This window comes from Nycticebus coucang, chromosome 18, assembly GCF_027406575.1.
Source record: "Nycticebus coucang isolate mNycCou1 chromosome 18, mNycCou1.pri, whole genome shotgun sequence".
Taxonomy (NCBI): domain Eukaryota; kingdom Metazoa; phylum Chordata; class Mammalia; order Primates; family Lorisidae; genus Nycticebus; species Nycticebus coucang.
In genome coordinates, this window is record NC_069797.1 from 41,074,216 (window position 1) to 41,091,667 (window position 17,452).

The following is a 17,452-nucleotide window of genomic DNA, read 5'->3' on the forward strand; positions in this document are numbered from 1 at the left end:
AACACTTTTGTCTTTACACATAGGTTTGTAACTCCAGGGAACCTTGAGATGGAGCTTCCTTACATCACAACTAAACTCACAAATAACTCATAGTATAGGGGATACAAAACTGCCAGGGCATCAAACAAGTGGGTATCCAGAGAGGACAAGAGCCACCCCAAATGGCACCTCAAATGCCCCGTCACTGGGCTTGAAGTTTAACAAAAGGGGATCCAAAGGGGATAAATGTCACACCAAACGGCCATGGGAACCCAGAGGGGATTAATCTGACACCCAGCAGTTGGAAGGTTAAAAACCCTCCCCAAATGGGTGACCTAGTCCCCTTGTTTCCTGAGAAACCCTCCCCAAATGGTGCCCTAGTTTGCTGTTCCCTCCAAATTCAAGCCAGCTTCCCTAATTCCACTCAACCTTATAACTTCCACCCCCAAAAGGTGCCCCCAAACAAAACCCACAGGAAGGTTTGGAATCAAGGTCTGGGCCTGCACACTAGGGAACTCACTCAACCAAAGGCCTGGCATCCAGACACTTGCCACATCTTTTCTCTTCTCCTCAGCTCAGTTCAGGTTGTGGAGAGCTGTGTGTCTACTTCAGAGGTGGGAGTTCCTCAGAACTAAACAGGCTCCCGTGGCTGCTGGGGCTGTACCTTGCTCTCTGACCCCTAAAAGAAGTGCCGCTACACACAAAGACCGACAGCTTTGACCCAGGGCTGCTCCCTGATTCTGTCAGCATTTGTGGGGTGCCATTCCACTGGGGTGCTGATGGGCCCACCCAGGGGTGCCGAATTCTGTTATTGAAAGTTCAGCACTTGTCCCTAAGACTTCATCAGGAAAATGAGAACAAGTGGTTTGAGGAGAAAGAGAAATCAATTTGCTAACAAATGAGGAGGCCAGCAGATTCTCATCTCAAAATACCAGTATACTCCATGTTATTATAAGAAAAGCTGACATGCTTTATACATAAATATAATTTTATAGTATATAAAAACTATAGTTTTATAGTATATATAAATATAGTGTGTGTGCACATACATTTTTTTCATCTTAAATCCCCTCTCAAATATTCTATGCTTTTATGTGAATTTTTTTTTAAAGCACTATTTGGTAATTGCTTTATGTGGTAAAAAATTAATTTAGCCAATGTAGAAAAACTTTCTTAAATATCTGTGACCTCCCTTCCGTTTAGTGGCTATGCTTAAAAATGCTTAGGACAGCACCAACTTTTCTGAGTTTATGGAAGAAAGTAAATGGAGATATTTTTGTTCAAGTTGTCTCCATAAGGCTGACTGATATCAAGATACAAGTAGTAAATTCAATTTGCTAATTCAAAAATTCTAGAAATTCTTTACCTGTTATATAAATGTTATACAAATTAATGCCTGACTTTCTCTAGGTCAGATCTTTGACCTGCCACGTTTTTTTTATAAATATGAGCTTTTTTGGCTGGGCGTGGTGGCTCACGCCTGTAATCCTCACACTCTCGTAGGCCGAGGTGAGTGGATTGCTTGAGCTCAGGAGTTCCAGACTAGCCCAAGCAAGAGAGAAACCTTGTCTCTACTAAAAATATTAAAAACTAGCCAGGTGTGGGGGTGCATGCCTGTAGCCCTAGCTACTCGGAAGGCTTAGACAAGCGGATTGCTTGAGCCCAAGAATTTGAGGTTGCTATGAGGTAGGCTAATACCATGGCACTCTACCCAGGGAAGGGACTCCGTCTCAAAAAATATATAATAATAAAAATAAAAAAATAAAAAAAACCCCAAATGTTTTTTGAACATGGCTACACTTATTTATTTACATACTTTGTATGGCTGCTTTGAGAGTATCAGGGTAGAGCTGAATAGTCGCAGCCATAGTGCTCAAAAATCCTGCCAAGCCTTATCATCCCTTGAAGGCAATCTTTGCCAACTATTGCAGATGCCTGTGTTGTTGTTATTATGGGCTGTGTGGGAGTGGAGGTGTTGAGTGTTTTAAGACCTTCATTCCCTGTATTCCACCTCTTTTCAGGGTTCTATATTCCCTGACCATTGAAGTAACTTCTTGCTTAAGGGAGTTTTGATTAACATTCATTGTGGTAATCATCTGTAGAATGTTTACTTTTTCATTTATAACCTTCTCATGTAAATTCGGTAATGAGGTAGCCATTTATATTCATATTTGGTGATGTGTGATACTTTTAGATAAGTCCAAATAATTTCAGCCATTTCATTTCTTTCCTTGTTCCATTTCTAGGTACAGGACATCTGCTTCAGCCATGACTGTCGCTGGGTGGTGGTCAGTACTCTCCGGGGTACTTCCCATGTCTTCCCCATCAACCCTTATGGTGGCCAGCCTTGTGTTCGTACACACATGTCACCACGGGTAGTGAATCGCATGAGCCGTTTCCAGAAAAGTGCTGGACTTGAAGAAATTGAACAAGAACTAACATCTAAGCAAGGAGGTCGCTGTAGTCCTGTTCCAGGTCTATCAAGCAGCCCTTCCGGCTCTCCGCTGCATGGTAAACCCAGTTTTTTCTCTCTCCACTGCTCACTCAGTCCTCTTACTCTGTGTTCTTAATTTAACGGCTCTGGGATAAAATAATGGTGGTTTTTACCATGCTATTTTGACTACCTAACTCTTTCAATGTATAAGGGATGTTTGGTGCCATGTTTATAGAATAAATGTTTGATACTATATAACTTCAGAGAACTGAACCTCCTTTCTACTTCTCTCTTCTAGAATATTGTCTTTAATGGGTCAGTACTGTAGTTTATTATGAAATAATCATTTATGAAAAAGAATAATCATCATGAGTCATGTGTATTTTCATTTTATTTTAAAATACAACTCTATGGGTTTTCTGTCAATAAGTTAGTGGAAAAACAAAAAAAAAGTGAAACTCAATAATTTATCTTAGAGCAATACTTGTATAACCACCATCCTAAGCACTAAGCAATAAATGAAGCATTGTCAGAGTCTCCTTTTGTTCACCTTCCCCATGACGTTAGACGGGATTCTGACTTCTGTGGTAATCACTTCATTACTTCTAAAAAATAGTTCTGCTTCTAAGGAAGTATCCTTAACCACTGTTGTTTCTGTTCTATATAAGGGGAATTATAGAATTTGTGTTTTCTTTTGTGAGATGTATTTTTGTTGTTACAGGTAGATTTAGTTGACTTATTTCCATGGCTCTGACTTGTATTCCTTTGTACTTCATTTATCCTTTTTACCACTGGTGATATACATTTGTGTGGTTTCTGGTTTGCAGTTAATATGTATATTAATTTTTGAGTGGAAACTCTGGGTCATAATGTACGTCAATCTTTCTCTTCAGAGATAAAACCAGAATAGTTGTCCCATTAGATTACCCTTGATGGATGACCTTTGTAGATATTCCAGTTGGGGAATTTTATATACAGGGGTTATGGTTACCACAGAATACAATCTTTATATTTTCAATTGATCTGAAATCCACATAACATAACATTAACCATTTAAATGTGAATTTAGTAGGCTCACTATATTGTGCAAGCAGCATCTTTCTTTATCTAATTCCAAAACATTTTTCTCACTCCAAAAAGGAAATCACATATTCTTTAAGCATTTTGCTTCCCGTGCCCTAGTAACCTCCTCTACCCCCAGTGCCCTAGTAACCACCACTTTGCTTTTTATCTGTGTGGATTTATTTGCTCTGTATATAAATACAGTGATATCATAGTAATTTTTTATTTCTGGCTTCTTTAATGTTTTTGAGTTTCACCCACATTATAGAATATATCAGTACTTATTTTTTAATGGCTTAATTCCATTGTATGAATGTAACACAATTCATTCATCGTCTTGTGTGCATTTGGGTTGTTTCTACCTGCCAGCTGTTGCAAATAGTACTGTTATGAACATGTGTATATGGATTTGTTTGAGTACTTCATTTGTTATAGCTTCTCTACTGACCACATTATACATTCTTTTGTAATATACAATTAATTCCAGATATATAGGATCTGTAAGAAGCTTTAAGATAGGCTAACAAAATATGTAGGTAAATGGTATCCTGGGGAGAACTTCTGTAACTCAAACAAGTAGGATCTCTGTTTTTTCCTGATATAGTTATTTTTTGTGTGTGTCTAAAAATTTTGTTCTATATTTATATGTATAGTATGGGTTCTTTGAAGACTTTTTGCTTTGAATATTTTTCTTAACTTCATCAAAATCTTTCTGCAGAGAGATTCAGTGTGCACATGGGGTAGCTACGTCAACAAGAGGAACTGCGGATGTGTTTGTAGTTAAATTAAGAATTTGTAGTCCTGACATCTATACATGTTTTCCAGATAGTCTTTGGAGCTTATTTTTTCTTCCTATTCTTCCTTCTTTTCTTTTTTCTTTTTATTATTAAATCATAGCTGTGTACATTAATGTGATCATGGGGCACCATACACTGGTTTTATAGACTGTTTGACACATTTTCATCACACTGGTTAATATAGCCTTCCTGGCATTTTCTTAGTTATATTGTGTTAAGACATTTACATTCTACATTTACTAAGTTTCACATATACCCTTGTAAGATGCACCACAGGTGTTCTTCCTTCTTTTCTAAGTAAACCACATACATATTCTGTGCCAGGCTTTGGGAATAATGTAAATAAGTAAGGTCATCCCTTTCTCCTCCAAGGGAAAATACAGATATTAAATATCTTTCATTATATCTTTGATATATCTTTCAGTATATTTTTGTTGGAAGTTGTAAAGTGCCAGTCAGTGAAGGATTTTGTCATTTGTAGGAGAACAGTGGGTAAAGAGTAATAATAGATTTCTGAGTCTAAATATGCTTTTTGCGTCAGCTTTATTGCGTCCATAATTTTGCAGAAATCTTAGGAGAATCCACACCATTTGACAATACTGCTATTCTTAAGATTCAGGAGTTTCAGTTTCCAGAGGTGTTTGCCTATTAAAATTTTATTCTCAGAATTTGACTCTCTTACTCTGTGTAGTTCTTCTCATTTTTGAAGCATAGACATTAGAGCAATGGTCATTTTTCTTTATGTTCTTTTTGTACCTTACATGTCATAACAAAATGGACATTGTTGTTGGTTAGTTCTAAAAATGATGTATTTACAGTTTGTGTGGTAAACAGTCTGATGCTGGTCATAAACAATGTAAACCATTGAACAGGGAGGGATTCAGCTTGAAAATGAATCATGTTTTGGCGGTCTTACCGTTGTTTGTCTGTGCTCTTTTTAGCAAACTAAAGGAAACTGTTAAATAACAGTTGATATAGGGGTATTTCCTTTTTACTCTTTGGAGCCGATCCAGTATAGTTTAGGATTATATTATCTATTTGTGATTTTTTTTTTTAACTTTCCAGAGGATGTTTATTTATTTGAAATATATTCTTTATAAATATTTCCTTCATTTCCTATCTTGTTGCCTGAACATCCACTTAGTTTACATGAGGAGTTCTTATGATCCAGGAACAGATAGGAACAAATTACATCTTTATATTGAGTGTCTTCTATTGGGAGGGATTGAATGTTGAAAACAAATGGTAATAAGGGTAACAGTGCTTGTGATGCTCATAACAGTAGAAACACAGATGTTTTCGTGTCATATTATGTATGAAACAATTATCTTGAAGAGTCTTACATTCTTTTTTTAATTTTTCTGAAGTGTTACATTCTTGAATAGATTATGATATGATTATATATAATTTGTTTTATATGAATAATAAATTATTCATGTATTACTATAGCACTTTATTTTTAATATACTGGTAACTTTATTTAATATAATGTATTTCCTTTGTAACTACATGTATTTTATTCCATGCTTTTATAAGTGTTATTCTGAGAAAGAGTCCATAGTCTTCCCCAGACTGAACAAATAATCCATGATACATTGTATTTTCAATTTTTGGTAACCTTCCTATTTGCATACTTGTCTCTACTTGAATATTGTTACTCCTGTGCCTACTGAACTAGCCAAATTTTTACTTCTTATTTTTGTTTTTTATTTTATTTATTTATTTTTTAATGTTGGGGATTCACTGAGGATACAAAGAACCAGGTTACACTGCCTGCCTTTGTTAGGTAAAGTCCCTCTTAACTTTCACTTCTTATGCCTTCTTTTGGTGTATTATCTGTGTAAACCTTGGTGCTGGTATCTTAAACATACTTTTATCACATTATCATATGGAAATGATACACTTGTCTATGTCTTCCACTAGAATTGACCTCCATAAAGACAAAGTCTTTTTCTTACTTGTATTTATATCTTGGCAACTCACATAGTACTTAGTAAAATGAAGGCTCTAAGGATTTAATCTAGAATTTGGGGTTTATTTGTTTATGTAAGATAGGGTCTTGCTCTATTGCACAGGCTGGAGTGCTGTGGTGTGATCAGAGCTCACTGCAACCTTGAACTCAAGTGATCTTCTTGCCTCAGCCTCTCAAGTAGGACTACAGGCACGCACTACCCCATCCAACTCATGTTTTGTTGCTGTTGTCATCTTTTTGTAGAGATAGGGTCTTGCTATGTTGATCAGGCTGGTCTCAAACTCCTGCCCTCAAGGGATTCTCCTAAAATGCTCAGATTCTAGGCATCAGCCACTGTGCTCAGCCAAACCACAGTTTTAAAAAATCTTTAGAAGTTGTTCTAGGAAAAACCATTTAAATTTAAATCATTACTTGCCAGAATGAAGACCTTTTTCTCATGGTAACATTTTTTAAAAACATTTTAACATCTGTAAGACATACTCATTTGGTCAACAACTATTAATCACTGCTCTGACCTCTAGGAATAAATTAGTGAAAAAGAGAGAAAGATGTCCCTAGTCTCATGGAAAAAAAGTGTAGGAAAGATGGATAATGGGGAATGTCTAGAGAAGATTGCAGCTTTTGTGCTTCCCTGAGGCCTTACTGAGATGCTGACCTTTAAGCAAAGAGTTGATGGCAGTAAGGAAGAAAGTCACACATGACAGGGTGACATCCTGAAGTGCCAATGTCAAGGAGGCCAGTGCCCTCACAGTCTGCTTCAGTTGCAGGGGTACAGCCATCAGGGTTCTGGTACATTTTACGTCAACTATGAAAAAAGAGATCAGTCAGGGTGACCAGTAAAGCTTTTGTCCTGAACAGCCGGATGAGTGAATTTCTGTCAACTGAAATGAAGAACTCTGTGGATAAAGCAGTTTGGGGGATGGAGACAGAAACAGAAGTTTTAGACATGTGAAGATGTCTTTTTTGACCTGCTAGTGATGTTTTTGAGTAGGTAGTTGGTTAGATGAATCTGGAATTCAGAGGAAAGCATTCATTTGTACAGGGATAGCTACTTGAAAGGCATCCATGATGGTTGAAACCAGAGTGAAATGAGAGCATCTGGTGCCTGAGAATAAAGAAGAGATGTGTCTGGACTGAGCTTTCCAGCCACAGCAGCCAGTGACATAAGAAAGAAAACTATTCATGAGAAGTGCTAGAAGCCAAGTGAAGAAATTTTTAAAGAGAAAAGAGTGTGATTAATCTGTTTAATTTTATTGATAGTTCAAGGAAGGTAAGAACTGAGAAAAAGAACACCATTAAATTTAGTAATGCAGAAGACATCTAACTTAGATATGAACCCTTTTGGTGGAGTTTGTAAGGGCTTGGTCCAAGTTGATTTTATTAAGAACGAGAAGAGAGAACAGTGTTGACAAGTCTTTCAAGGAGTTTTTTTTTTTTTTTTTGAGATAGTCTTTGTGGCTGTTGTTAGAGTACTGTGGTGTCATAACTCAGAGCAACCTCAAACTCTTGGGCTGAAGAGATCCTTTTTCATTTTTAGTAGAGATGGGATCTTACTCTTGCTCAGGTTGGTCTTGAACTCCTGAGGTCAGGCTATCCACCTGCCTCAGCCTCCCAGAGTGTTGGGATTACAGGTGCGAGCTACTGCTCCTGGCTTTTCTTTCTTTTTTTTTTTTTTGTAGAGACAGAGTCTCACTTTATGGCCCTCGGTAGAGTGCCATGGCCTCACACAGCTCACAGCAACCTCCAACTCCTGGGCTTAAGCGATTCTCTTGCCTCAGCCTCCCGAGTAGCTGGGACTACAGGCGCCTGCTACAACGCCCGGCTATTTTTTGGTTGCAGTTTGGCCGGGGCCAGGTTTGAACCTGCCACCTTCCGTATGTGGGGCCAGCGCCTTACCGACTGAGCCACAGGCGCCGCCCTGCTCCTGGCTTTTCAAGGAGTATTGTTGCAAAGAGGAGCAGGAAAGTGGGCAAAAGTTAGAGGGGAAAGAGGAGATTGCTTCTCTTTTCTCATGTAAATGAGTGGTGAGGATGGATGCAGGTACTGGAACTTCAACGAGAAAGGCAAATGTGGGAAAATAGGAAAACAGGCCTTACTTTCACTAATTACTAAAGTTTCGTTGAATGAACACTCCATCTCTTTCATTATTATTTATGCCCCAAGTGTATTTAATTATATACCTTTGCTTTCCAGCTTTAACACCATATTCCTATTCCTGAATTACTTTCTCCTTATTTCTTCTGGTACATGTTGAAACCCATCTTTCAAGCCTAGCTTATGATGTGCTCTCTCCCTCCAAAAGGTATTAAGCTTCATGTATCCCCCTTCTGTATACCCGTTATCTTTACTGACGAGTTATACCACTTTCTACTCATTATTTTTGGTGATCTTTATTACTAAGTTGCAACTTCCTTAGTGAGGCAATTTGGAGGAAGACTCCCTGGGAATAGAATCTATCTTCTATGACTCCTTAACTCTTATCATCTTAGATTACTTATTCTTTGTGTGTCTCAGTGTTCTGTCTGTGAAATGGGGATAATAATATTACCACTTTAAAGGTTAACTGGGAGGATCAGATTAGAACAGGGTTTGGCATATAACAAATATTCAACGGAAGATTGCTGTAGCTGCTGTCATTAGCATTATTGATGCTGCTGTTAGTGTGGGAGTATATAGGATTGATTCATTTTTCATAGTTTTGGTACAGTGCTTCTTATCCAGAAAATGGAATAAATGAAAAATTCACTGAACAATAAGATGAAATATAATAATCGTGAAGTTATTCTGCATAGGCTTTTTAAAAGTTCGGAATATTAAGGGGGGGTCCAAATGTTTTTGTTACATGGATACCTTTTATAATGCTTAAGTCAGGGCTGTTGTTGTGTGTGCAGGCTTTTATGGGGCTCAGTATTGGTAAGTTGACTTGTGACATTTCTCAAATGATAGGAGTCACCTATGTAAATCCGAAAGTCATGGCAATAGTATTTTACCTTGTTTTTTTATCTTGTTTTTGCTCATTTTAATTCTATGGATTAGGAAATGTAGTTTAATAAACTGCTATCCCTATTCTTGAGCTTTTGGTATTTGTTTATTTTCCAAATTTGTTTTCCATTTTAAGTTCAAGAATATGGAGTTCACCCTGTTACAGGACTTATAAGGCATTTGTTTTGTTCCTGCTATTTTCATTGAGTTAACAGAGGGATTTTGGATTCACTTCTGCAGTTCTCCAGAGTTCCTGGAAGTGTCTCCTTTCCACATTAACTCATTCATCCTCAGAAGAGGAGTCATCTTTGAGTCACAGTTTTTGTCATCTGAATTCCAGATTCTGCTTTTTTCCTTTTTTTTTTTTTGAGACAGAGCCTCAAGCTATTGCCCTCAGTAGAGTGCTGTGGCATCACAGCTCACAGCAACCTCCAACTCGTGGGCTTAAGCGATTCTCTTGTCTCAGTCTTCTGAGTAGCAGGGAGTACAGGTGCCCGCCACAACGCCTGGCTATTTTTTGGTTGTAGTTGTCATTGTTTGGCAGGCCCAGGCCAGATTCGAACCCGACAGCTCTGGTGTATGTGGCTGGCGCTTTAGCCACTTGAGCTACAGGTAACACCCAAGACTCTGCTTTTTCCAAATGGAAGTAGCTGGTGAAACTCTGAGCCCTTAGACCTCTGATTTCTTGAACTTGGACCCTTTATGTTTCAGTAAAGTGCTTTTCAGAAACTGGTAGTATCACTTTTCTTTTTAGCATCTGTGTGAGGCATTCTTTTTACCACTCAGAGATTCTGTTTATAGCCTTCATTTGATGGTTTATTGTAATTTTTTACTTTTGTTGATCAGTAGTTTTCTTGATACAGACCACATCATAGTTGTAAATACAAAGCAACTACACATTTCAGTCTTACATAGTTTCACCTACTTAAGAAAATCAGTAATAATGTGATGTTTCTTGACTTCTCTTTCCACATGACTGTTTACTTGTGGATTATAGTTTGCATGAGTATGTTTTAATTTTTGCCAAGAAAAATCAATCATGTGCACTGTAGCTCTGCTTTAAATTTTATGCCTCATATGACACAGGGTATATAAATAGTGCACACATGTTAAATGGAGAAAAATTGTCTTTTAGGATATCTTAGTACCTGGGCTTTTACTGATTTAGTGTACTTTACTGTTCAGTTCAGATGAAGGTTTTTTTCTAATTTGTTTTCAAATCTAAAGTTTTCCTGGTAAATTTGTTTTTCTCTAAGTTTTAATTATCCTTTTAAAAATATAAGGTTTTGCAGGTTTTGCCATTTACTACTTTCTCAGAGAGAGCAGATGAGTTTGTTAGAGAAAGTGGATAAAAAAGAATGACCTCATAATACTGTACCAAAAACAAGATGCTCTCATTTACAAATTATTAACGTAAGAAACTGTCCATTAAGAGAGATCATATAGGGCGGCTTCTGTGGCTCAGTGATAGGGCGCCGGCCCCATTTACCAAGGGTGGCGGGTTCAAACCCAACTCCGGCCAAACTGCAATAAAAAAGAATAGCTGGGCGTTGTGGCAGGCACCTGTGGTCCCAGCTACTCGGGAGGCTGAAGTGGGAGAATCGCCTTAGCCCAGGAGCTGGAGGTTGCTGTGAGCTGTGACACAACAGCACTCTACCGAGGGTGACAAAGTAAAACTCTGTCTCTTAAAAAAAAAAAAAGAGAGAGAGAGAGAGATCATATAGTGGTTGCTTTTTAATAGATTTTATTTTTAGGGCAGTTTTATGTTCCCAGCAAAATAGAAAGGAAGGCATATAGATAGGATAACTTTTGAGAAAAATGCCTGTGGGGTATCTTTAAAAACACCAGATATGTTTACTCTGAATTATACTTTAAGGTTTAGTTCTATAAAAACTCGTTTAAATTTTTTTAAACCTAATTAAACTATGTTCAGTTTATTTTATTATTTCATTTTGGATATGCCACATTTTTTCTCCTTATGTTTCCCTTTAAATAAATGCCAGATAAGGTGGTTAGCCCTTGAAGCTAACCAAAAATTTCTTGTTTTGCTTTTTACTTCTTATGAAATATTTTTACTTTTCTCTGTATTTTTTACATGCAATCATAATCTCCGCGTTTCAAAGTACTTTTATTTTCAAGTGATTAATGAGACACACCTCTAGAGGGCAATGTTTTCTTAACGTTTCTGTAATTGTAATAAAGGCAACCCTGGCATGAACCCGGGGTACTATGGAAGTTAATATCTTATCAGATCTTATAGTAACCTCTTTTCTTTTTTATAACATTTTCTATAATTTGTTCCTTAAGGTCTTTTTAAAGAATTAGACTTTGGAAATATATTACCATCAATTAATATCCTTTTTGAGTATTGCATCCAAATATATAGTTCCTATAAATGAATTCTAATAGTTGAATCGTCAAATTTTTTAGTCATATCATTTGAGTATTTCAGATAAGTATGTTTAAAAAAATTTTCTTTGATTCTCTATATATTTCTTTTAAAGAACTTGTTATCCATGTACTTTTTGATACGAGAGTAATTAAATTCCACTATTGAGGCATTACAAGAGCTAATAGTTAATCTCTTCTCTATTTTATTAACATCATTTGGACATTTGTTGTTGTTTACCCTTTTAATCTAATTTTAATTTTTTACCAAAAATGTCTGTGTATTTATTATAAAAATCAGAAATCCCATAATTGTATAATAATAAAAGATACTTTGTTACCCTGTTCTCACCCTCACTCTTCTTTCAACTCTTCAGTTTCCAATTTTTTCTCCTGTTCGTGCCCCTTTTTTGAAATCCTTTCAGTTGTGGAATGTACGTACTACTTTGAGTCCCTAACTTTATTATCTGTTTTCTCTTTATTTTTTTTAACCTAGAAGAGTATCTCCAACTTTATCTTCCAGACTTCCTCTTGCATTATTTCTGCAACATATTTTTAATATGCTTTTCTTTTGAATATTTTATTATCAAATCCTATATCCTATTTTATTTTATACTTGTAGTATTATTTATCTCTTTGAGAGTTATACTTTTTGAAGCTCTTTTTTTGTTCCTTATATGATCCTTATTTCTTCTGAGTTCTTTTTGAAATTTTTTTATTTTGATCTTTGTCTTTCAAGTTAAGAGTAGTAGTTTTCAACCCTGGCTACAGTATGCTTAAGCTAGATAGATTTGAAAAATATTGATGCCCAGGTCTCATCAGACTGATTAAACCAACTGACCTCAGTGTCTGGAAATCTAGACATTGACTGATTATTGGCTGATCATTCTTATTTTAATTTTTTATTTTATTAATCCATTTTAATTTTATTGTTTTATTTTTATTCATCTAATCAAGTCAGTACTAGGGAACTGACTGGAAGCTTTTTTTTTTTTTTTTTTTTACTTTATTGCCCTCGGTATAGTGCCGTGACGTCACACGGCTCACACCAACCTCCACCTCTTGGTCTCAGGCGATTCTCCTGCCTCAGCCTCCCGAGCAGCTGGGACTACAGGCGCCCGCCACAACGCCCGGCTATTTTTTTTTTTTTTTAAAGAGACAGTCTCATTTTGTCCCCCTAGGTACAGTGCTGTGGCATCACAGCTCACAGCAATCTCCAGCTCTTGGTCTTAGGCGATTCTCCTGCCTCAGCCTCCTGAGTAGCTGGGACTACAGGCGCCCGCCACAACGCCCGGCTATTTTTTGGTTGCAGTTCAGCCGGGGCGCTTGAACCCGCCACCCTCGGTATATGGGGCCGGCGCCCTACCCATTGAACCATAGGCGCTGCCCATTTTTTGTTGTTGTTGTTGAGACAGGGTCCCACCCTATGCCCCTGAGCAGGGTGCAGTGGGTGTGGTAGCTCACCACAACCTCAGATTCAGGCTGCGGGCACCCGGCTGCCTCAGCCTCCGGAAGCCGCTGGGATTACAGGCGCTCGCCGCTTTGCCTGGCTGGGTTTTTCCATTTTTTTCACGAGTCGGGGGTCTCACTGTCGCTCAGGCGAGTCTCGAACTCCTGAGCTCAAGCGATTCTCCCTCCTCAGCCTCCCACAGTGCTGGGATTACAGGCGCGAGCCACCACGCCCGGCCTTTTTTTTTTTTTTTGTTGTTGCTGTTGCAGTTTGGCCGGGGCGGGTTCAAACCCACCACCCTTGGTATATAGGGCCAGTGCCCTACCCACTGAGCCACAGGCGCTGCCCTGACTGGGAGCTTTTTGAAAGGGGGCATATTAGCTTATAGGTTATGATGGGCCATTAGGTAGGAACGGCCATTTCTTTAGGGAATGTCCAACAGTCAGACTTCCTGGGTCTTTTCACTTGTACTTGTCGGTTTCCCTATAGTGGAATTCTTCCATTCACTCTCTCAGTAGGGGTTGAGTTAATGAAGAATTTAAGGCAAGAAACTTAGAAGTTAATTTTTAGATAGTTGAAGGCGGTACATTTTTTAGTCTAATAATTAGAATAACAAAAGGAGGATTGGGAGAATCTGTTTGCTTGTTCTGATTGCCTTCCTTTCCCATCGAAGAGAGCAGTTAAGTAATTCTGGTCTGATTCCATCGAAGTAGAAATATTTCTGTGGAAATCTGGGGATGAAATTTTTAGTTGCTGAAGTGAATAAATGTAAAAACTACCTTTACCTTTCTAGATAAAGAAGTATGAATTGGGTAGAATAATTAATTTTGAAAAAGGACTGAATATTCACTTCTTTATGTACTTACCAAAAGGAATACCTAAAATATTTTTTCAAAGTTTGGCTTTGAGAAAAATTGGAGAGGGAGAAAAGAGTAGGCTTCTTGGGATGTGGAATAACCAGTGTCTGAATGATTGACCCACATGGACAGATGTAGAAATTATCAGACTTAAGATAAGCAGACATGAATAGTGGCAAGGTTAAAAGCTGAGCACGAACTAGAAATCTGCTAGTTGATAGTTGTGGACTACAGGAGAGTGAGGAGCTGGGGGTCAGACTGTGGCAGGGTTATGGGTCCTGAGAAAGAGAAACTAAGCATGGTTCTTACCATAATAGAGCAAATGGCATTTTGAATTTGGAGAAGGATGAGAAAAGGAAAAGGAAAAGGATTCAAGGTTCAATGAAAGAGTTATTAACATTGGACGACATGTTTTTGCAGGTGAGAATATTGGCACTCGAATGAGGCACAAGAGGGAAATTACTATTTTAGAAAGGATCAAGTGGAATTAAATGGGCATTGTTGGTGGAGTCAGAAGAGATAGGGCATTGCACTTTTGGTGTTAAGAACCATCTGTAATAGGGAATGCTTAATTGATGTCTGATAATATTTCATTCTATTCCAGTTCTTGGAGTAGATTCCACATCCACATTTGATAATTGATGAAGGAAAATATGACATGGCAATACTGACAAATAGATGTCGTTTTCTGGCAGTGATCCTGCTGATTAGGAAAAGGTGTTTCTACTTCAGCAGAGTATTATAGGGAAGGAAGGGTCCTAATGTGTCAGGTGCCCTATGCCCTACTGTGGTTATAGGATCACTCCTCTTTGTGATTTTTACAAAGGTTTTCTGTAAAAGGAATTTTTATGTACATACGTAAATTCATGGATATGCTTTTGGAAAAGTAAGTTTAGAAGAAAGACAAGGGCTTGAGCTATTTATTTATACACATACTGTGTGCTGAATTGTTTTTTTTTTATAAGCAGTTTTCTTTTATAATTTTGGGATAATTTAGGCAGCAAAATGGAGTATTGGTTTCCTATATTCTTCTTGAGTAAACTATGTAAGCAAATTTTGATAGAAAGATATTTAAGCGTTTTAAAGCTAGAAATTAAATAAATGTGAATGTAATAGGTTTTATGTTCCCTGTTGTCAAAATTGCTGATTTGGCCCTTTTGCACTGTACTCCCGTCTTTGTATGGTTGTTAAAATCTGTTGCTCTTTCCCATCTGAAGGAAATGCATCTTTGACACTTCTCATGACCTGAGTCATGATGCTGAAATGGAGCCAGAAAATATCCTTAACAGTCATGGGTAAAAAGCAGGAAGGCTTCCGTGGGGGGTAGGAGAGTGTGAGGGGGAGGACGAATAGGGGATTGGTGAGAAGAGTCTTTGATATTTCTGTTTACATCATTTTGGTTGTATGGGAAGTTGCTTACATTTTACATACACTTGTTATTCTAGAGAAAATGCTTTGATTTTAATACTGAATTGTTCCTTAAGTATACAATGTTTACCGTATTAATATACAACTACAATAAGACAATTTTGCAAATGTTGTATCATTTTGAGTTCTCCAGGTTTAAGAAAATATACTTTTAATTTTGCAATTAATTCAATATTTCATCTTGTTACAGAGTGTTCATTTTTATATTCAAGCTAATTTCCTATACTTCTTCATCTGTTTACGTGAAAATGTTCTATGTTGAATCAGATAGCATTTCCTATTTTGTCCTTAAACAATAATGTACTTCTGTTTGCTCTGTTGATATGATATAAAATTCATTGTCCAAAAAAAAGGGGAGAGTTGAGTATAGAATATTTTAAAGAAAGAATTAAATGTGAAGTTATGATTTGGGGAGCTTATTTCACCTCAAATTTGATCTAAGGGATGCTAGATTATGAGGTTTTAATTGTGAGGCTTTTTCATTTGGTTAAATCTCCTATCTTCTGAGCACTTAGCTCTATAAGCTTCACTATTTGAGCTTGATTCAAAAGAGTAGTAAATTCTGAATGTGCTTTATTATGATAGATTTAGGAAGAGTAGAATCTTTTTTTTTTTTTTTTTTTTGTAGAGACAGAGTTTTCACTTTATTGCCCTCGGTAGAGTGCCGTGGCGTCACACGGCTCACAGCAACCTCCAACTCCTGGGCTTAGGCGATTCTCTTGCCTCAGCCTCCCGAATAGCTGGGACTACAGGCGCCCGCCACAACGCCCGGCTATTTTTTGGTTGCAGTTTGGCCGGGGCTGGGTTTGAACCTGCCACCCTCGGCATATGGGGCCAGCGCCCTACTCACTGAGCCACAGGCGCCACCGGAAGAGTAGAATCTTAAGGCAAAAGGTTGAAGATCTTTTTCTCTTAATTTATCTGTATGAAGAATTTACTGTGTTCCCCTTAGTATTAAATGTAGTCTCCTTACTGTTTTGTTTGATTTTTTATATTGAAAGCATATCCGGCAGCACCTGTGGCTCAAGGAGTAGGGTGCCGGCCCCATATACTGCAGGTGGTGGGTTCAAACCCAGCCCTGGCCAAAAACTGCAAAAAAAAAAAAAAAAGAGTATCAAACTGTAATCCTAAATTTACAATTGCTGCCTGTAATCCCAGCACTCTGGGAGGCTGAGGCAGGTGGATCGCCTAAGCTCATTAGTCCGAGACTGGCCTGAACAAGAGCGAGACCCTATCTCTAAAAATAGTGGGGCATTATGGCAGATACCTGTAGTCCCAGCTACTCGGAGGCTGAGACAAGGGGATCACTTGAGCCCAAAAGTTTGAGGTTGCTGTGAGCTATGATGCCACGACACTGTGCTGAAGGTGACAAAGTGACACTGTCTCAAAAAAAAAAACAAAAATAGCTAAAACTTTTTAATTATTAAGAGCTAGTGCTCTTAATAAATTTCCTTTATTTCATGGCTGGGCATGGTGGCCCAACCTGTAATCCTAGCACTCTGTTAGGCCGAGACAGGTGGATTGCTTGAGCTCCTAAGTTTGAGACCAGCCTGAGCAAAAGTGAGACCTCGTCTCTACTAAAAATAGAAAAACTGAGGCAAGAGAATCACTTGAGCCTGAGTTGGAGGTTGCTATGAGCTATGATGCCACAGCACTCTACCCAGGGTGACAGCTTGAGACTCTGTCTCAAAGAAAAAAAAAAAATCCCTTATTCCAGAATCTTGGAGTGCTGTAAGCATAATAAACTTAAGTAATGAACTTCCCATTTTTAGGGATGGGATTTTGTTTATTCATTTTATAGATCCGAATTAACTGTGTGATTGAGTTTTTATTTGTGTGAAACTTTTCAGTTTTTTCATATTTCGGTACAATTCTTTGTTGCTACCTCTATTACTTTCCCCTTTGTAGTCTTGCGTTTTGTAAACGTTATTTCTAACTCTTAATCTCATCTCCTTGTGCAGGCGTATTTTTGCCTCCTGCATTTTTGATACTTCTTGTTCTAGGCCAGCTTTGGTACAGTTTTGGAATTGTATAGACTATACTTGCTCTACTTATAATTTTAGCAACAGTGACTTTTAATTTTTATGTATTAAATTTCTAAGT

General features: G+C 37.7%; 1 protein-coding gene across 9 annotated transcripts in view; it reads left to right on the top strand.

Moving 5' to 3' along the window:
* The window catches only part of BCAS3 (BCAS3 microtubule associated cell migration factor), a 657,493-nt gene that overhangs the window by 275,682 nt on the left and 364,359 nt on the right, over window positions 1-17,452 (top strand). For all 9 annotated transcript variants that reach the window (XM_053567923.1, XM_053567926.1, XM_053567929.1 and 6 more), the window contains exon 15: window positions 2,226-2,490. In XM_053567923.1, coding sequence (XP_053423898.1) covers window positions 2,226-2,490 — 265 coding nt within the window. The remainder of the gene's footprint in view (window positions 1-2,225; window positions 2,491-17,452) is intronic.